Source organism: Diaphorina citri, unplaced genomic scaffold, assembly GCF_000475195.1.
Source record: "Diaphorina citri unplaced genomic scaffold, Diaci psyllid genome assembly version 1.1 scaffold455, whole genome shotgun sequence".
Taxonomy (NCBI): Eukaryota; Metazoa; Arthropoda; class Insecta; order Hemiptera; family Psyllidae; genus Diaphorina; species Diaphorina citri.
Genome location: NW_007377890.1, coordinates 167,969 through 190,027, shown reverse-complemented (window position 1 = coordinate 190,027; position 22,059 = coordinate 167,969). Strand labels below are relative to the sequence as shown.

Genomic DNA, 22,059 nt, shown 5'->3' with positions numbered 1-22,059 from the left:
GGTGAGAACCTCGGTGGCCGAGTGGTCAAGAGCACTGACTCTCAACCTGAAGGTGCTGGGTTCGAATCTCGGCTAGGGCGGAAATTTTCTAACTTGTCCGTTCTTGGATGTATGTAAAAGAATGTGCCTTGAAGCAATGCAAAAGTGTTGCCGAGGTACAATCCTTTTTTTTCTACTTCTTTTTTTTTTCTCTCTCTACTTCTTTTTTTACAATGAAGCGTAAAATATTGTAAGAGCAGATTCGATTTTATCCGAAACAGATAGTGTTCGTTCTCGGAACGGTAAGAACTTTCCCGGGACGGGAATATCAAAGAAGACCGGGGAGATTTTTAGCGGGATGAGCGGACAGGAATGGTGCCATATTAGGGCGACACACCATACCCTAGCCGAGACTCCAGCATACCCTCCAACAATGCTGTCGAAGTCAAAAAATATTCCTCCTCAAAACAAAAAAAAAAAAACTTTCCCTCTATCAAACCTCTTAATAAAACAATAACCATGTATCCTGTGAATTTATGAACAAGAAAAAAATATCAGGGACTTTTAAACCCCTAATCCTTCCAAAACCATGAGATGGTAGTGGTCAAGGCGCTCGCCTGGTAAACAGGAGGGCGTGGGTTCAATCCTACTTTGACGTCACGGCATACGCTCCCGTAGGCGATGACGTCACATCAAATGTCCCGAGCAAAGCTCCCTTGCAGGCAACGCATTAATGTGTTTGTGCGCATACATTTCTGCGCAGTTCTTTCTGCTCCTCTGCTAACGCGCTTGCATAGTGGCGCTACCTAGCGGACAAAAATAGCAACTGCGTTAAGTCTGACGTCACAAATCTTTGAACTCTTTCATTATAAAAATTGAATTTTCGACCTTTTACAGTTATTTTTTCGGAGTTTTGACGTTTGACCTCAGATTTGGATTTTTCCCAACTTTTTACATAGGAATCGACCATTTATTTGTAATTTTTACCCATTTGCAACTCCTCCATTTCTAGATTTCCAAGGTTGTTCAGTTAAGTTAAGCAACCTAATTGAAATTTTGATACCTACCTGACTGCCTTTATAACTAACTAATTAGTATTCTAAAAAAAAATGCACTTGCATGAATGTCACGAAACAGTTGTGAACCAAAATACCTCTTTTGCTGGAGCAATCAGTGTGTCTCTATTATCAAATGTTGAAGAAGCTTCCTAGAATTGTAAAACAATTAAGTAAGTAAATTAAAAGTGATTGATTTGTTCTAAATTATTACAACATCTTGTTCATGAAACACATTTAGGTGTCTCAGTGTTAGGTAAGTGTTTTATGACCTGGGCTGAAAAAAACACCACAATTTTATGTGGAATCACACTATATGAAAACCTGTAGGTAGGTACTGTGTGTAAAACTGGGTAATTTATTGTTTGAGAAAAATTGTACTTTAGCATATTGGGTATGTACCGGTGTTACAAGCTATCATTAAGGAAACTTCCCAGGTACAAAAAAAGTGCAATTCCCAAGATATTGCACTGTGGGAAATAATGTTATTGTTGAGGTAGGTGAGAGGAAATGTACATTTTCTCTCACCTACCTAAACATGTTGATGCCAATCATCCTAATCATTTAAATGTTGTGAATGAATGAAAAAAATACTAATAGAATTTTTTAACTTTGTTTCTAGCCAGAAACATGCATTTGGACAAAGATAGCTCTGTGTTTCTAGAAGATTTTCCATCTGGTCCTCTCGATGTCTACAGAAAGCTAGCAACATTTGATTGGAAAAAATTGAGACTTCTCATTGAAGGAGATGAAGTTTTAAAAGTGAAAGTAAGCATGAACTTTGCTTCCTATCAGATGTGTAGGTAAATTGAGAATGTATGAACATCAACCACCTGTTGACAGATTTGGCACTTTTATGGTGGAAAGAAAACATGACCTATCAGATGTGTAGGTAAATTGAGAATGTATGAACATCAACCACCTGTTGACAGATTTGGCACTTTTATGGTGGAAAGAAAACATGGGGGCAGGGATCATGGCAAGTCTAAGTGGCAACAGATGGAGAGAAAAAAGCTGTCATGAGACCTCCAAGACCCAACCATGCCCATAGAAAACATGGGGGCAGGGATCATGGCAAGTCTAAGTGGCAACAGATGGAGAGAAAAAAGCTGTCATGAGACCTCCAAGGCCCAACCATGCCCATAAATGCTCAAATGTTCTTGATTTTATTTTCAGATGTCAGTATGGAAAAAGTTGGAAGATGATGTCTTGTTTCAACACCCACCTTCCTCCCTGAGCTTAGATGAGCAGAGAAAACTTGCAGTACAGAGAATGTACAGGCTCAAAGCTTGGGACATTTATAATTATGAGGCTTTATTTGACCTAAATATTGTAAGTAAATTAAGGAGCGCGGTAGCGCTCCGCCCCGCCAAGTCAAGAAAGTTTGACCGCGTTAGGTGTAGGCTACGGAGATCCCTACTCATGAAGTTGTATGATCTTTTCTGACTACTAAGTGGCATTGTTGATAACTATGAAGGAGACCTAATAAAAGAATGTACAGGCTCAAAGCTTGGGACATTTATAATTATGAGGCTTTATTTGACCTAAATATTGTAAGTAAATTAGGTGTAGGCTACGGAGATCCCTACTCATGAAGTTGTATGATCTTTTCTGACTACTAAATGGTATTGTTGATAACTATGAAGGAGACCTAATTGTAGCCCATTTGGTAAGCTGAAGAAAATGAATGCTTGGTATTTCAGCAAGTGCTAAATCTCATTGAAAATTTTACAACTCTCTAGAGAATGTACAGGCTCAAAGCTTGGGACATTTATAATTATGAGGCTTTATTTGACCTAAATATTGTAAGTAAATTAGGTGTAGGCTAGGGAGATCCCTACTTATGAAGTTGTATGATCTTTTCTGACTACTAAATGGCATTGTTGATAACAGACTATGAAGGAGACCTAATTGTAGCCCATTTTGGTAAGCTGAAGAAAATGAATGCTTGGTATTTCAGCAAGTGCTAAATCTCATTGAAAATTTTACAACTCTCTTTTTGTGTCTGACTGATGACATTATTTTTGTATGCTTGGTTTCAGAACTCTGCTATCAGCACTGCTGTGATCCAGTATGACTCATCTCTGTGTGTCAAGTATGGGCTGACATTTAACATGTTCATGGGTGTTCTAATGGGACTAGGCACAGACAAACATTTTGAGTATGCAGATAAAGCAAAAAAGGGAGAGGTATGTTATGTAGGGTCTTGATAAAAGGAAAATAATATTATGTGTGTCAAGTATGGGCTGACATTTAACATGTTCATGGGTGTTCTAATGGGACTAGGCACAGACAAACATTTTGAGTATGCAGATAAGGCAAAAAAGGGAGAGGTATGTTATGTAGGGTCTTGATAAAAGGAAAATAATATTGCTATACCTACCTAATAAACCTTGATCAACCTTTGCTTTCTAATACAGTGTAGACCTGTAGACTATGTGTAGCCTTGCAATTCAAGGAAAAGTAAGTTTCTACTCAGCTCCCAACACTTGGAAATCTAGGAGATTTTTCTTTTTCAAAATATTTTGCTCTGTCGATTTTTTTCTACCAAGTTCTCTTGTTTTTTGTTTTCTAAAAATTTAGATTGGAGGATGTTTTGCACTCACTGAAATCTCCCATGGAACTAATACAAAAGCCATGAAAACACTCGCTAGGTACTGTCCCAAAACTCAGCATTTTATATTGCACACACCCAACTTTGAAGCTGCCAAATGTTGGGTTGGCAGTTTAGGTAAGACCCTCTTCCAAGGGGTTTGGGTTGCATGATAAAGTAACTCTCTTTTATCTTCTTTTCTTGGACATGGAACTAATACAAAAGCCATGAAAACACTCGCTAGGTACTGTCCCAAAACTCAGCATTTTATATTGCACACACCCAACTTTGAAGCCGCCAAATGTTGGGTTGGCAGTTTAGGTAAGACCCTCTTTCAAGGGGTTTGGGTTGCATGATAAAGTAACACTTTTTTATCTTCTTTTCTTGGATTCTTCTGATAGGGATACCCTATATTTCTATTTTAATATTTTTAACTACTTCTACTGTTAATTGATTTTGCCAATCCTCTCGATTTTTACCCACCCAATAATCAAAGTAGGTATTACCTACTTCAAACAACATTCGAATCTATTTTCTATTATTATGGAGCCTTAAAACTTCTCTCTCACCTCCCTGCCCCCCTCTTATGCCCGATCATAACACTAACCCCCGTATGTATGAAATCTAAAGATAAACTTAAGTTTAACTTAAGTTGAAAATCTTGCCAAATTTCATGAAATCTAGCCAGTTATCTCAAGAAATGATATGAAATTGGCAACATTGTTCGTCTTAAGTTAAACTTAAGTTTATCTTTAGATTTCATACATACGGGGGTGAGAGTTAACACAGTGTCAAAGGTTGTCTTTGACGTCACCCATTTGATTTACACAGGCCATCGGAACTCTTTGTTTACATTCGCGAAGTTGGCATTCGATTGAAATATCACCCGATTGCGGAGATCGGGCATTTCATCAGAACAACAATATAAATCAACCAACTTCACGTTTATGACTCTTATCACGGCTTATCAGTTCGAGATTGCAAGATTCCGAATTTCTCGATTTCCAAGGTTGTTTAGGTAGCATTACTTACCTAATTAAAATTTTGGGACTTACCTGACTGCCTTTATAACTAACTAATTAGTATTCTAAAAAAAAATGCACTTGCATGAAAGTCACAAAACAGTTGTGTTGAAATATCACCCGATTGCGGAGATCGGGCATTTCATCAGAACAACAACAAAAATTAACCAGCTTCACATTTATGACTCTTATCACGGCTTATCAGTTCAAGATTCCGAATTTCTAGATTTCCAAGGTTGTTTAGTTAAGCATTACCTAATTATTGAAATTTTGAGACTTACCTGACTGCCTTTATAACTAACTAATTAGTATTCTAAAAAAAATGCACTTGCATGAATGTCACGAAACAGTTGTGAACCAAACTACCTCTTTTGCTGGAGCAATCAGTGTGTCTCTATTATCAAATGTTGAAGAAGCTTCCTAGAATTGTAAAACGATTAAGTAAGTAAAAGTGATTGATTTGTTCTAAATTATTACAACATCTTGTTCATGAAACACATTTAGGTGTCTCAGTGTTAGGTAAGTGTTTTATGACCTGCAATTCCCAAGATATTGCACTGATGTGGGAAATAACGTTATTGTTGAGGTAGGTGAGAGGAAATGTACATTTTCTCTCACCTACCTAAACAAACATGTTGATCCTAATCAGCAATCAGTGTGTCTCTATTATCAAATGTTGAAGAAGCTTCCTAGAATTGTAAAACGATTAAGTAAGTAAAAGTGATTGATTTGTTCTAAATTATTACAACATCTTGTTCATGAAACACATTTAGGTGTCTCAGTGTTGGGTAAGTGTTTTATGACCTGGGCTGAAAAAAACACCACAATTTTATGTGGAATCACACTGTATGAAAACCTGTAGGTACTGTGTGTAAAACTGGGTAATTTATTGTTTGAGAAAAATTGTACTTTAGCATATTGGGTATGTACCGGTGTTACAATAGCTTAAGCTATCATTAAGGAAACTTCCCAGGTACAAAAAAAAGTGCGATTCCCAAGATATTGCACTGTGGGAAATAATGTTATTGTTGAGGTAGGTGAGAGGAAATGTACATTTTCTCTCACCTACCTAAACATGTTGATCACCCTGGTTAGGGCTGATTGAGAGGCTGACGAAAAACGCCGACCCCGTCTGTACACGGGAAAAGGTGAAGAAAAAGAAGAAGATAATTTTTATTTCGTTCCAGGCAAATGTGCTACACATGCCATAGTGTTCGCTCGTCTCATCACACCAGATTCTGTAGATCATGGCTTACATGCATTCCTTGTGCCGATTAGAGATCCTAAAACTCTGCTTCCCTATCCAGGAGTTACGGTGGGGGATTTGGGTGAGAAAATCTCCCTGAACGGTGTCGATAATGGGTAAGTGCCAGTCTTGGTCAAATCGCGAACTTGTTTTTACCAAAAAGGATTTCAAATCTCGCCTTAACCAGACCTTTAAAGGGAAAACAACCAACCCTACCTAAACCTAACTGGGCTTCGGCAGTTTTTCCAAAAGGGTTCACTTTGCTTTAATTTTTTTTTTCAAACTTTACTTTACTTTCCGTATCCGGTCCAATGATTAGGGGTTGGATGGAAGAGAATGCCCTAGGCATTAATCCCGCCCCTGAGTTAGAATTTTTCAATTTTTTTTTTTTTTCTTTCTTTATTCAATTTTCTTTTTCTTTTGTTAATTTATCAGTTTGTTATTTTGTTTCTTGTACCTCTTTGTAAATATTGTGAAATTCTAATAAAGAGTTATATAATAATAATAGCTGCAAAACCAAACCTATGATTTGTCTGGCTGGGGGACGTTAAACAGGGAGTATACCAGCCTGAATTTCCCTTGCTAAAGAAATAGCAAAGGTTGAGAGGGAAGGGCATCCACACTCGTAAAATTTCTAGCCAAAACCAAATGTTGGCCCAAAGCAATCACCCTGGTTAGGGCTGATTGAGAGGCTGACGAAAAACGCCTACCCCGTCTGTACACGGGAAAAGGTGAAGAAAAAGAAGAAGATGATGATGATTATTATTATTTTTTTTTTTTTTCATTCCAGGCAAATGTGCTACACATGCCATAGTGTTCGCTCGTCTTATCACACCAGATTCTGTAGATCATGGCTTACATGCATTCCTTGTGCCGATTAGAGATCCTAAAACTCTGCTTCCCTACCCAGGAGTTACGGTGGGGGATTTGGGTGAGAAAATCTCCCTCAATGGTGTCGATAATGGGTAAGTGCCAGTCTTGGTGAATGTTGCTTAACTTCAGTGATTCATTCGGACGTCAAATCGCGAACTTGTCTTTACCAAAAAGGATTTCAAATCCCGCCCTAACCAGACCTTTTAAGGGAGAACAACCAACCCTACTTAAATCTAACTGGGCTTCGGCAGTTTTTCCAAAAGGGTTCAATTTGCTTTAATTTTTTTCAAACTTTACTTTCCGTGTCCGGTCCAATGATTTGCAGCAAAGATGACCTTGTCATTAACTAATACCAAATCTTGAATAGTACAGGGGCAAATCAGCCAGGTGTCCAGGATTCTGCTCTGCACCACCTAACACTTTCGTTGTTGTCGAGGAGCCCCCACTTTTTCAGGTGCATAACGATTGCACTACACAAATAGTTACTTGGTTGTTTTAAAATCTCCCCAGGTTCATCATGTTCAATCATTACGGGATTCCGCGCGACAATCTGTTGAACAAAACAGGGGACGTTACACCGGAGGGCACCTACACCAGTCCCTTCCGGGACCCAGGCAAGCGGTTTGGTTCATCCCTGGGGGCGCTGTCTACAGGCAGAGTCAGTATTATTGGGTTCTGTGTGGCGTACCTGTCCAAAGCTATTACCATAGCCGTACGATATGCTGGTGTGAGGAGACAGTTTGGACCTCCTAAGCAAGGTGAGTCAATAGTGATCATTTATACTGCTCGAAATTTTCCTATTCTCTTGGGCCTTGAAGTTGAAGTAGTGGTCCGAAACCTTAAGGTTACGCGTAAAATATGGGTCTAGTGGTCTCACTGTTACCGAAACACAAATCCCTCGCCTTTTTTTATAAACTCTGAACAAGAGAGATCTTATCGTCCCGAAATCGAAGAGAGGAGAAAGCCAGGCGTTCCTACAAAGAACCTTATCAGTTCAGAACTTGTGACCTAGCGGTTACAAGGCTTGCGCGTTACACTCCAAGGTATCGGGTTCGGAAGAGATTAGGTTCGTTCTCAGAACGGCTGGCTTTCTCCTACCCTAGCTTCCTTTTCTCTTTGCTCATCCGCTTTCAGTCATATTTTTCTCTATCAAATCTCTCAGTAAAAAAATAGACCGAATGCAATACTTTAGTAATAAAAAGTAATTAAACTATGTATCTTATGAATTTATGAAGAATAATATTTTATCTAAGATATGACTTGTGTTGACTCTGATATTTCCCCAGGGTCGGACTCGGAGCCAGAAGAGCTCCCAGTGCTGGAGTACGAACTCCTCCAGTGGCGTCTGTTTCCACACCTGGCCGCTGTCTACATGCTACGAGTATTCTCCGACTATTTCACACGTGAAATGGGCCGCTTCCAAATGAAACTGATGGAGGGGGGCGGCGATAAAGACTATTTGGGCGCCATGGGGGCGGAAATCCACGCCCTGTCGAGTGCCGGCAAACCGCTGGCGGGATGGATTGCACGGGATGGCATTCAGGAATGTCGGGAGGCGTGTGGCGGACATGGGTATTTGAAAAGTGAGTTATTATCCTTATTAAGAACATTAATTTTTCTGTCAAGAACATTCCTGGCCAGCCTAGTTAGCTTGGTTGGTAGCGTCTGCCTTGTAAGCTGCGGGTTCGATTCCCGCCCGAGGCGGATTTTTTCTTGAACGGATAGAGTTCGTTCTCGGAACGGCTGGCTTTCTCCTTCTCTCTTCGATTTTGCAACGATAAGACTTTAGCAGTTAAAGTTTCTCTATCAGACCTCTTGAAAAAAAGGCATTAATTCTTCTGACTGCAAAGAGTTGCATGCATAAATTATTTCCATTATGGACTTGGGTCAGTTTTGAAATTAATCTCCTATCCGGTAAATAAATCATGGGTATGATACGTCATAGGAATGTACCGTACCTATCATATTATTATTTAACACTTTTTTATTTGGAATATGTATCATACATATTATGTAGCTGACGCAAAACCCACCGTGTATGGTTAAATGGAATTGTCAAAAGATATGAAATATTGTGTTCGAAATACGCTCGACTGCATAGAATTTCAGCAAATCATGGGCATGATACGTCATAGGAATGTACCGTACCTATCATATTATTATTTAACACTTTTTTATTTGGAATATTTATCATACATACGTAGCTGACGCAAGACCCATCGTTTATGGACAAATGAAGCTGTCAAAAGATATGAAATATTGTGTTCGAAATCCGCTCTACCCCGTGGAATTTCAGCCTGCTTAAGGCTCGTTTAACACGTATAGGCGTTTCATTCGATTTGGTTCGTTTTCGGTCCATTTCTGTTTGAATTAAAAACCGATTGATTCTGGTTTCACACCTATCGGAATGGATCGAGAACGTACCGAATTAAACTGTATACTTGTGAAACGAGTCTAAAGGTGTGTCCACACATAGTCGTCGCGTCGATCGACATTGATTCGACTGAACCACACTGCCTCGACAACATAGATTCACCTCGTCGATCGACGGCCAGTCGACTATGTTTGGACACACCTTAACACAGTCAAAAAGTTAAAATTCCTCGTTAGTGCCCACTGCTGCCTCGACAACATAGATTCACCTCGTCGATCGACGGCCAGTCGACTATGTTTGGACACACCTTAACACAGTTAAAAAGTTAAAATTCCTCGTTAATGTTTTGGCACTAAAAACTGACCATCGAAATTTTGACCCGATTACATTACTTTCCTTCCTATAGGATAAGGAAAGTAAAAAGTTAAAATTCCTCGTTAATTTCTCACGCTTTCCATGTATTGATTTTCAGTCGCCGGTCTGGGTAGCCTGAGGAATGACAACGACCCCAACTGTACGTACGAGGGTGACAACAATGTTCTCGTGCAACAGACCAGCAATTGGCTTCTGAGTTTGTACAAGGAGAAGAACTACAGCTCCCCAATGTCCTCTGCTGATTTCCTGAAGGACTTTGATAGAATCCTGAATTCGAGGCTGTCAGTAAAAGCGCGCCAGGACTTCTGTTCTCCCCAGGTAAAGATAGGAACTTGTGTTTTTTCCCTTAAAAAAAATCTATCTTTCACTTCCTGGTTGAGTATAATTATGAGCAAAATTGAGAAGAACTACAGCTCCCCAATGTCCTCTGCTGATTTCCTGAAGGACTTTGATAGAATCCTGAATTCGAGGCTGTCAGTAAAAGCGCCCCAGGACTTCTGTTCTCCCCAGGTAAAGATAGGAACTTGGGTTTTTCTCTTTTAAAAAAAATATCTTTCACTTCCTGGTTGAGTATAATTATGAGCGAAATCAAGCAAAAAACTATAGTTATTTAGGACTAAATAGAATTCAAAGGTCTAGCTGATACCTGATGAGCACACACACTATCCAGTAGACCTGACAGGCGGACCTTTTCAGCCGTACCTGTCAGGTCTAACTGATAGTTTGTGTGCTCGTCAAGTATACCTGATCAGGTCCGCCTGTCAGGTTTACCGGATAGTGCGTGCTCATCAGGTAGATTTAATAGGCGGACCTGATCAGGTGTACCTGATAGTGAGTGGCTGACCTAAGCTCTCCATTATTTTCCTCAGGTTGTTCTTGGTATGTACGAGTGGCTTGTGTGTTTCCTACTGAAATCGACGGCGGTTAAGGTGCAATCTAATTTAAAGCGAGGTTTGGACTTGTTCACCGCTAAGAACTTCAGTCAGGTTTACTATGCTAGAACCTTGTCCATAGTGTACGCTGAGGTAAGCTTTAGCTTTAAATTGAATATATTAGGTCCGTGTCAAAGTACCTACATAATATGAAGATTTGTATAAGCTTAACTCATCCCCTAGGGCAATTGCCCCTACACCTAAGCCTCAGAGTTGGCTTTTTGTGTATGGAGTTAAGCTGGTACTTGATATGAAAGTCGTGTATTCTTTATGAGAATGGAAGCCCAGCCTAGTTTTAGCTTGGAAGGTAACGCCTGTCTTGTGCCTACGCTTTGACTCGATAGTTTTGCATTTGGTTTGGATGTTTGTTCCGCTATAACTCGCGATTTTTTGATCCGATTTTAATTAAATTTAATTGGTACCTTCTTTTCTATTTCGGTGTATATGAATTGTATTCATACGTACGTGTCAGCTTCGGCAAAAGAGTCCGAGTGAAGTCTACAGTTCACAGAACTAAAATGGGGTTGGCTTTTTTTATTAGGGTTCTATTGTTCTATTTTGTGATAATTCCGGTTTGCAGAGGTTTGCCGTGAAAAAAAACTACCTAGGTAGGTACCTCTAGGTGGTGCATTCTAGAATAGGTACCTTTGCTTGTACTGATCATTTTAGGTCTTTGGGAAAACAAAAAATTTTCGTGCTCAAGAATAATAATGGACTCTTGAGAGTGGAAGGTAACCACTAGGCGAGGTTAACGCCGGAGGCGTTCTCTACCACCTAATCCTTAGAGATCCTTTATTATATATGATCCCAGCCTCGGCTGGGATCGAACCCGCACCCTCTTGTTTACCAGGCAAGCGTCTTCACTACTACACTTCCAAGACAGGTTGCGCCAAAATACACACCGTGTGAATCTTCCCCCGATCGATTTTTGTTTACTTTTTTACTCTCTCTCTCTTTTCCAGAAGTTTCATGATTTTTGCTCATTGCTTGCTCTAAGCTCTTCAACTTAGAATTTAAATGAAAAGTGAAAAGTAAAAAAAGTTCTCAAAGTTAACATTTATTATCATACAATCATACCTAATTTGAAATCACCATTCGTAGTTAGTAGGTAAAATAATATAGACTGACAAGGAACATTGACCTTGTAAGCTGCGGGTTCGATTCCCGCTCGAGGCGGATTTTATCTTGAACGGATAGAGTTCGTTCTCGGAACGGCTGGCTTTCTCCTTCTCTCTTCGATTTCGCAACGATAAGACTTTAGCAGTTACAGTTTCCTCTATCAGACCTCTTGAAAAAAAGGCATTAATTCTTCTGACCACAACGAGTTGCGTGCATAAATTATTTCCATTATGGACTTGGGTCAGTTTTGAAATTAATCTCCTATCCGGTGAATAAATCATGGGCATGATACGTCATAGGAATGTACCGTACCTATCATATTATTATTTAACACTTTTTTATTTGGAATATTTATCATACATATGTAGCTGACGCAAAACCCACCGTGTATGGTTAAATGGAACTGTCAAAAGATATGACATATTGTGTTCGAAATACGCTCGACTGCATAGAATTTCAGCATGCTTAAGGCTCGTTTCACACGTATAGGGGTTTCATTCGATTTGGTTCGTTTTCGGTCCATTTCTGTTTGAATTAAAAACCGATTGATTCTGGTTTCACACTTATCGGAATGAATCGAGAACGAACCGAATTAAACTGTATACTTGTGAAACGAGTCTAAAGACGTGTCCACACATAGTCGTCGCGTCGATCGACATTGATTCGACTGAACCACACTGCCTCGACAACATAGATTCACCTCGTCGATCGACGGCCAGTCGACTATGTTTGGACACACCTTAACACAAGTTTATATGCTCACTTGAAACATGTTCACTCAACTAATAAAATTACCTAATGCTGTCTTTGTGATAAACTAGTCCAAAAAAACATATCGTTTTCTCTTTTTAATCCTATTTTCTTCAGAGTAAATTTCATTCCTCCTTTATGCCTTTTCCACAAGTTTGGCCATGCCTCGGGATGAACTAGCGGGATTCCGGAGCGAAGCGACGGAATTCAGCTAGTAATATTATAATTTTATCATATATGCTTTTCCCCATGTGAGTTTTGATGCATAATGTTTTCCTCTTATTTCAGGAGGCTACTTGATTAATCAGAACAGTGCTAGTTTACTTCGTGATGCTGTACTGTATCTATGTGCCGAGCTTAAACCTGATGCTGTAGCCCTAGTGGACGCTATAGCACCGCCTGATTTTATTCTCAACTCTGCCCTGGGCAAATCTGATGGCAAGGTAGATCTTTTTTGAATAAGTTTGATAGAGGAAACTGTAACTATTAACGTCCAAACCTGATGCTGTAGCCCTAGTGGACGCTATAGCACCGCCTGATTTTATTCTCAACTCTGCCCTGGGCAAATCTGATGGCAAGGTAGGTCTTTTTTGTATAAGTTCGATAGAGTAAACTGCAACTATTAACGTCTCGAAGGCGAAGAGAGAAGGACATGATAGGAGAAAACCATCCGTTCCGAGTACGAACCTTAGGATAAAGTTCACCTCGTCGCGTCGGGAATCAAACTAGCAGTGTAGCGCTTGCAAGACAGGCACTACATGAAAGAGGTTGGATAGAGGGAGCTGTAACTGCTAGGGTCTTAAAGTCCCGAAAGTGAAAAGAGAAGGAAGACTGAATAGGAGATAACCAACCTTTCTGAGAACGAACCTCATCTGTTTATTATAAAATCCGCCCAGGGAAGGGGATAAAGTTCGCCCTGACGGAAATCGAACCCGCGACCTAGCAATTACAAGGCGGGTGTGCTACCTTCCAAGCTAGGCTGACAATTCACCAGTTGTATCCTTGGTTCTTTTTCAGTTGTATGACAACCTCCAGGCTGCCATCTACGCGAGTCCTGATGTATTTGCCCGACCAGAGTGGTGGCAAGAAGTGGTTGATTGGAAAAGCAGACACCCTCAGTGTAAACTCTGATTTTTACTTTCCTTGTCTTATAGGAAGGAAAGTAATGTAATTTTCCGCACACGAAAAGGCCGAGAAGGACATGATAGGAGAAAACCATCCGTTCCGAGTACGAACCTTAGGATAAAGTTCACCTCGTCGCGTCGGGAATCAAACTAGCAATGTAGCGCTTGCAAGACAGGCACTACATGAAAGAGTTTGGATAGAGGGAGCTGTAACTGCTAGGGAAGTCCCGAAAGTGAAGAGAGAAGGAAGACTGGATTGGAGATGACCAACCTTTCTGAGAACGAACCTCATCTGTTTATTATAAAATCCGCCCAGGGAGGGGGATAAAGTTCGCCCTGACGGAAATCGAACCCGCGACCTAGCAATTACAAGGCGCATGTGTTACCTTCCAAGCTAGGCTGACAATTCACCAGTTGTATCCTTGATTCTTTTTCAGTTGTACGACAACCTCCAGGCTGCCATCTACGCGAGTCCTGATGTATTTGCCCGACCAGAGTGGTGGCAAGAAGTGGTTGATTGGAAAAGCAGACACCCTCAGTGTAAACTCTGATTTTTACTTTCCTTGTCTTATAGGAAGGAAAGTAATGTAATTTTCCGCACACGAAAAGGCCACTTTAAAAAATATCTTGTCATACGCTAGTGGGAACACTCTCATTTTTAAATTAAATTGCTTACAAGGGAATTTTGTGTCGTTACCTACAGGACATATGTCGAATATTCGAAACTCACGACAAGTGGGAACGGCCGATTTTCTCTTCGTTACATTCCCAGTGGTTGAGTGCTCGCGCAATAAGCGGGAGGTCGCAGGATCGAGTCTCAGGCATACAATTTAAATTTTCCTAAGAGAACTCAAAAAAAAACTTCAGTGGGCAGGTATCACACCATTACGTACTATGAAGATTTTCATGAAGATTATGAAGGGCTTTCCGTGAGATCAAGGAACGCGGTATCGCTCCGCCCCGCCTAAAACCTATTTTATTTTACGGTAATGGAAAATTAAGTCATAGAAAAATCTAAACTCGCATTTTATTTTTAGCCGTATTTTAAGTTACCATTAAGAAGGATATGGGTTATTGTTAGGTGTACCTACCTGAATTTAATATTATTTTTCTTATTTTACTGTTATTATTCGATTTTATTTCCAGTAAATCCTTAAGGCATGGCCGTTCATGTCACTCATCCATTTAGTAGTCTTGCTCGGCGTAGCTTAACAAAAACGAACCGGAAAATAGCCTATAACCTTCACGGGAGTGCAAGCAATAAGTCCACAAAGTTTCATAGCAATCGGATGAGCGGTTTGGCCAGGCATAAAATTCGAACAAACACACACAAACAAACAAATATTCATTTTTATATATATTAGATTGGTATTCATAGCTATCTAGTAGTATGCGCATTTTATTATGGAATTTACGTTTTGGTTATTGTTAGGTGTACCTACCTGAATTTAATATTATTTTTCTTATTTTACTGTTATTATTCGATTTTATTTCCAGTAAATCCTTAAATTAAAGGCATGGCCGTTCAATGTCACTCATCCATTTAGTGGTCTTGCTCGGCGTAGCTTAACAAAAACGAACCGGAAAATAGCCTATAACCTTCACGAGAGTGCAAGCAATAAGTCCACAAAAAGTTTCATAGCAATCGGATGAGCGGTTTGGCCAGGCATAAAATTCGAACAAACACACAAACAAACAAATATTCATTTTTATATATTAGATTGGTATTCATAGCTATCTAGTAGTATGCGCATTTTATTATGGAATTTACGTTTGCATGAAAATGTAAAAACTACCTAGGTAGGTACCTCCCTCTAGGCGGTGCATTCTAGAATAGGTACCTTTGCTTCTACTGATCATTTTAGGTCTTTGGGAAAACCAAAAAATTTTCGTGCTCAAGAATATAATAATGGACTCTTGAGAGTGGAAGGTAACCACTAGGCGAGGTTAACGCCGGAGGCGTTCTCTACCACCTAATCCTTAGAGATCCATTATTATCGGCTGGGATCGAACCCGCACCCTCTTGTTTACCAGGCAAGCGTCTTCACTACTACACTTCCAAGGCAGGTTGCGCCAAAATACACACCGTGTGACCTTTGAGGAAGTGCTACAACCCTCTTCGTAGAGTTTGGCAAGTTGGGATACAGGTTGTTTTTCTTCTTCCTCCTCCTCTTCATCATCATCCTCTATTTCTTCATCTAACATTAGAGGATCACTTACAGGAGGTGCTAGAGGATCTGTAAGAGAGGATATGGAAAAGATGAACTAGTAGTTTTTAAAATTAAAATAAACCAAGGCAATAGCATGTTCAAAGCACTGCTTCCCAACAGATGACTGACATTGAGCAACATTTTGCATGGTTGATGGATATCTAGGGATACAGGTTGTTTTTCTTCTTCCTCCTCCTCTTCATCATCGTCCTCTATTTCTTCATCTAACATTAGAGGATCACTTACAGGAGGTGCTAGAGGATCTGTGGGAGAGGATATGGAAAAGATGAACTAGTAGTTTTTAAAAATAAAATAAACCAAGGCAATAGCATGTTCAAAGCACTGCTTCCCAACAGATGACTGACATTGAGCAACATTTTGCATGATTGATAGATATCTGGAGGATGATCAATTGTGTGCTGCTGGCCTTTTTCATCCCCACAGAAACTGGGTGAATTTAAAGAGAGAAGTTGGATATGTTGTTGTCAAATGGAGGGTAAGACCCTGCACTGAAAATCTAGCAGTTAAAACCCACAAGTGAGTGAAGGACAACAATGTATGAATAAATAAACCTCTTAATAGGCAAGAGCTATCCAAAACCGTTTTGGCCGGTAAAAATTTCTTTACCGTAAGCCCAGGAGGAGTGATTTCCTCAGGTCGGTAAATTAGACGGTCCCAAAAAATTTTCGTGCTCAAGAATATAATAATGGACTCTTGAGAGTGGAAGGTAACCACTAGGCGAGGTTAACGCCCGAGGCGTTCTCTACCACCTAACCCTTAGAGATCCATTATTATATGGTCATTATTATGTATGACCCCAGCCGCGGCTGGGATCGAACCCGCGCCCTCCTGTTTACCAGGCAAGCGTCTTCACTACTACACTTCCAAGGCAGGTTGCGCCAAAATACACACCGTGTGAATCTTCCCCCGATCGATTTTTGTTTACTTTTTTACTCCCTCTCTTTTCAAGAAGTTTCATGATTTTTGCTCATTGCTTCAATTGCTTGCTCTTCAATTCAGAATTTAAATGAAAGCTTGAAAAGTACCTAAAAAAAGTTCTCAATTTATTATCATACCTAATTTGAAATCACCATTCGTAGTTAGTAGGTAAAATAATATAGATTGACAAGGAACATTGAAAAAATCCACCGTGTGAATCTTCCCCCGATCGATTTTTGTTTACTTTTTTACTCCCTCTCTTTTCAAGAAGTTTCATGATTTTTGCTCATTGCTTGCTCTTCAATTACAATTTAGAATTTAAATGAAAAGATAAAAAAGAAAAAAGATTGAAAAGTAAAAGTAAGAAAAGTTCTCAAAGTTAACATTTATTATCATAATTTGAAATCACCATTCGTAGTTGTAGTTAGTAGGTAAAATAATATAGATTGACTAAGAACATTGCGGAACGGCTGGCTTTCTCCTATCCTGTCTTCCTTCTCTCTTCGATTTCGGGACGATAAGACCTTAGCAGTTACAGTTCCCTCTATCAGACCTCTTAAAAAAGAGACATTAATTCTTCTGACTGCAACGAGTTGCGTACATAAATTATTTCCAGCATGGATTTAGGTCAGTTTTGAAATTAATCTCCTATCTTTGAAGAAGGACCCCATTGAAATACCAGAAAAACTTCACACAGGAATGTAACAGGAACAAAATTCACATCCAGGAAATCTTGTAAACTAGGTATCCAACCATCAAGAAACGTTTGCCCTCTAACATAGTAGTCAACAGGTAAGAATATAATAACGTTACATAGATACTTTGCTAATGATTGGTAATGACAGTCAAAGAACAACTTGGTTAAATAGGAAGGTTAGTAATAATACCTTCCAAAGGCAAACTAACAGTCAAGAGTCCATTACTTTAGAATCAGGGAAAATTCTTTATCCAAACTAGGAAAATCTAAACTGATAGTAGATCTCCAAAATTTACAGTACAAACATACAATTTACCTTGAAATGGAAGATTTAGCTATTCTTCTGCATAACACCTCACAATATTATTGTACATGAGCTAACAGAGCAAGTGGAAATCTAATATTGGAAGTTTTTCGTATATTTTTCAAGGGCCTCTATTGATTAACTCTGGTTGTTTTCAGGCTCACTGGAAAAAGAAAAAAGTCATGGAGTACAACCAACTGTGCAATTTAAATATTCTTGAGAATAGTACAAAATCTTTTGATTCATTGAGTGATCTCTTGTTAAAGAACACTGATCCTAACTTATTTGCCGTCAATGAAAGTGAAGATGCAGAAGACAACACCAAACTAATGCTGTACCAAACTGATGACTTGATCTCATATGTTGACATCAAATTCAACAACTCACTAGAAACATATCAAATACCAGTGCAAACTGTACCACATTGCAGCAATGTTGTGCTTGATTTAGTTGACCTGGAAGATAGTTCAAACATAGATCTTACAGATAATCAAGTCCTCACTATTGAAACTGCCACTGATATTCATCCTAATGGGGATGTAGTAGTGATACAAGAAGATCAAAGGAATGTATCAAATGAGAATGTTTTCACAGACGGCACTGAATCTTTCATATCTTTTGACAATATTGATTTTGTAATAGATGAGTCATGTATGCCTGTAGCCACAGCAAGTAGTGTTAGTGAAGGCAAGACTGAGGAACTGAATAAAGAAATTGATGGTAAGTAAACATACAATGTTAATGTAGGCACCCTCACAATCTTTTGCTAGAGAAACATACTTATAAGAACTTTGTAAGCTTTAGCTTTAAATTGAATATATTAGGTCCGTGTCAAAGTACCTACATAATATGAAGATTTGTATAAGCTTAACTCATCCCCTGGGGCAATTGCCCCAACACTTAAGCCTCGGAGTGGACTTTTTGTGTATGGAGTTAAGCTGGTACTTAATATGAAAGTCGTGGTATTCTTTATGAGAATGGAAGCCCAGCCTAGTTTTAGCTTGGAAGGTAACGCCTGTCTTGTGCCTACGCTTTGACTCGATAGTTTTGCATTTGGTTTGGATGTTTGTTCCGCTATAACTCGCGATCGTTTGATCCGATTTTAATTAAATTTACTTAATACCTTCTTTTTTTTCGGTGTATGTGAATTGTATTCATACGCACGTGTCAGCTTCGGCAGAAGAGTCCGAGTGAAGTCTACAGTTCACAGAACTAAAATGGGGTTGGCTTTTTTAATAGGGTTCTAATGTTCTATTTTGTGATAATTCCGGTTTGCAGAGGTTTGCCGTGAAGAAGCTCCTAGAGTTTGCCCAAGATACGGATGATGTGAGTGCAAGGAATGTGCTGACCAAACTGGCAGTTCTCTACTCAACTTGGAGCTTGGAAAAACATCTCGCCACATTCTATGAGGGTAAGTGGTATTTAGGCCTGACACACATTGCAAGCCTTTAGTTCGTTTGGCTAGGGGACGATAAACAGAGAGTGAACTAGCGTCTAGCTGTGTGACTATAAACAGGGAGAAGCTAACCCTAACCAGCCCAGCTAGCTGACAATTTTCAAAGGGTTCCCTGTGCTTAGTAAAATAAGCGCAAGTCCTCACGAATTTCACGATGCGATGGTTGACTGCGGTTCAGGGCTAGCCAATTGTATGGCTGACAAAGAAGAGATTTTTTCTCTATTCTGCCATCACCAATCGGCTAAAGCTGCTACTACAACAAGATAAATTACACATTATTTATTTTATTTTTTAGAAATGAGGGAAATACCTAGGTAATGTTCTCCTGTCAATTTTCATACGAATTTTTGATTATGACTTTGGAGTGTAGAAAAATGTGAAGAGAAATTTCTTAATTGATCTTACAAAGAGCTATTTTTATTGTACTTCACATGTGAATGCCGCCTTTATTTATTGTTTGTACCTCCTATTTTATGGATAATGTAGATAATGAACAAGAATGCCCACCTATAAATATCAAATTAATATCTATTTAAATTTTAATTGCTTTCTAGATGAAGAAGATGCCATCACAGAGGCTCTCCAGTCACTTGGCATCAACAAGGAATATTTCATCTCCAGCACAGGAGGTAAGAACAGCAAGAAACAACAACTGTGGTCCTGTCCCATTGTCAATTGTAACTTCACCAGTGTCAACCTAAACACATTCAAGATTCATCTGCTCAAGCATTTTGATAAGAGACCATTCAAATGTAAACTCACAACAGCCAATAATACACCTTGTATGTGGGGTTTCTTTTCCAAGCATAAACTCCTGAGACACATGACTAGTCATGATGAAGATAAAAAATGTTATCCTTGTGATCAGAAGAACTGTAACAAACGTTTCACAACTTTATCAAATTTGAAAATGCATATGGTCAGGCATGGAAAGCCTCTCACACTCTGCTGTGAAGAATTAGGTTGTGGTCGTAAGTTCCAAACCATGAAACAATACAGCACACACCTCAAGGAACATAGTAATGTGTCTGCTCCATACATGTGTGATTATAAAGGGTGTGGAAAAAGTTTCTACCTGATGGCTTCCCTTAAATCACACCAACGTGTGCATGTCACTAACCCTGAAGATCTCGTTTGTAAAGGCTGTGGCAAACAATTCAAAGTACCCTGTCGCCTAAGGGAACACTACAAAGCTGTACATGAATCCACAAAGAACTTCAAGTGTACATATGATGGATGTAAATTATTGTTTTCTACTAAGAGTGCACTGAAAAGGCATAATAAAAGCAAGCATTTAAACATGAGGATGTTCCCATGTCCCCTAGTCACATGTGGCAAGTCATTTCTAAGGTCTGAACACTTACAAGAGCATATGCTTCAGCACAATGAAAATAAACCAAAGTTTACATGTCCCTATCAAGACTGTCTAATGTCCTATGTGGCCAAATCTAGTTTATATGCTCACTTGAAACATGTTCACTCAACTAATAAAATTACCTAATGCTGTCTTTGTGATAAACTAGTCCAAAAAAACATATTGTTCTCTTTTTAATCCTATTTTCTTCAGAGTAAATTTCATTCCTCCTTTTAGATCGAAAACAAACATCTACATTTTCAGTTATGAAACATGTGTATAAAATTTATTTGTACATTCTCTGACATGCTTAAAGTAAAAGTCAAAGTAAAATTACGATAATATTTTATTTAACATGATGTACCGTTGAACAGTACACGGGAATTTTAATTGGTTGAAAATATGAGCATAATATATTATGCGCTTGGATATTTTCGGTCAAAAGCAAGTAACACGTAACACACATGCAAAAATTTTACCTCCATACAAAAAAAAAACGATATAATATGTATTTCAATGGTTGTACATTGTATTCTCTATAGTAGTCTACAGGGTCCCTATACATAATGCAGTAGAAAGTAAAGGAAAAAAAAGCCAGAGGTCTATTCCAAGAAAGGAAATCTGTGTCCGCATTTTTATCTCCCGCGAAAAAAATCGCACTGTTTGTCTTTTCGTGTGGGTAGTAAAAAATAAGAAGTAAAAACCAATACCTCCCGGATGTTACTGTCATTTTCATCTGAGATTAATAAACCTTTGGGTAGAGAATTTAGAAAGTATTTATTTGGCAGTTAGAAAAAATATCTACATTTATATAACAGTACAACCAGGCAATAGGTAGTCAACATTCACAGTACAATTAGGCAATAGCTGTTTCAATAAAACAATATAGTCCACATCAGACAAATAGAAACTAAATGCAAAATTGATGAGACCTAGCTTTATTGATCAATTATAAAAAGGAAGTAAACGCGAGTTTGGGTTCCCAGATACTATTCGTGGCGTGATTTAAGTTAAGTAATGCAAATACTTATCCATGGAAAATTTCCCTATGATATGTAGGGATATAAAAAAAACGTTAGGCCAAAGTACTTACAATTACAAATAAATTGTCTCTCTGAATAGAAACTAAATGCAAAATTGATGAGACCTAGCTTTATTGATCAATTATAAAAAGGAAGTAAACGCGAGTTTGGGTTCCCAGATACTACTCGTATTCCTGGCGTGATTTAAGTTAGGTAATGCAAATACTTATCCATGGAAAATTTCCCTATGATATGTAGGGATATAAAAAAAAAACGTTAGGCCGAAGTACTTACAATTACAAATAAATTGTCTCTCTGCTGTCGCCTAAGGGAACACTACAAAGCTGTACATGAATCCACAAAGAACTTCAAGTGTACACATGATGGATGTAAGTTATTGTTTTCTACTAAGAGTGCACTGAAAAGGCATAATAAAAGCAAGCATTTAAACATGAGGATGTTTCCATGTCCTCTGGTCACATGTGGCAAGTCATTTCTAAGGTCTGAACACTTACAAGAGCATATGCTTCAGCACAATGAAAATAAACCAAAGTTTACATGTCCCTATCAAGACTGTCTAATGTCCTATGTGGCCAAATCTAGTTTATATGCTCACTTGAAACATGTTCACTCAA

General features: G+C 38.9%; 1 protein-coding gene and 1 long non-coding RNA gene across 2 annotated transcripts; both read left to right on the top strand.

The window, feature by feature from the left end:
* Positions 1-986: 986 nt before the first annotated feature.
* LOC103508993 (peroxisomal acyl-coenzyme A oxidase 3-like) lies at positions 987-20,549 on the top strand. The gene is made up of 14 exons (XM_026823449.1): positions 987-1,207; positions 1,657-1,802; positions 2,211-2,366; positions 3,077-3,223; positions 3,618-3,651; positions 3,835-3,948; positions 6,686-6,860; positions 7,279-7,526; positions 8,055-8,351; positions 9,615-9,769; positions 9,962-10,027; positions 10,387-10,542; positions 18,871-19,036; positions 19,603-20,549. Exons 1-14 carry the CDS (start codon positions 1,171-1,173, stop codon positions 20,547-20,549), a joined length of 2,844 nt encoding a protein of 947 aa, XP_026679250.1. The 5' UTR covers positions 987-1,170.
* LOC103508976 lies at positions 12,811-14,543 on the top strand. Its single transcript, XR_541349.2, has 2 exons — positions 12,811-12,897; positions 13,880-14,543. It is a non-coding gene; the product is annotated as an uncharacterized LOC103508976 (long non-coding RNA).
* Positions 20,550-22,059: the final 1,510 nt, after the last annotated feature.

What these genes read in the sequence shown, in the direction of transcription:
- LOC103508993 (XM_026823449.1), top strand. Translation starts at nt 1,171, where the DNA reads ATGTTGAAGAAGCTTCCTAGAATTGTAAAACAATTAA. An exon ending in ATGTTGGGTTGGCAGTTTAG is followed by an intron (nt 3,949 to 6,685) that starts GTAAGACCCTCT and finishes TTTTCATTCCAG; the next exon opens with GCAAATGTGCTACACATGCC. An exon ending in GTTTGGACCTCCTAAGCAAG is followed by an intron (nt 7,527 to 8,054) that starts GTGAGTCAATAG and finishes ATATTTCCCCAG; the next exon opens with GGTCGGACTCGGAGCCAGAA.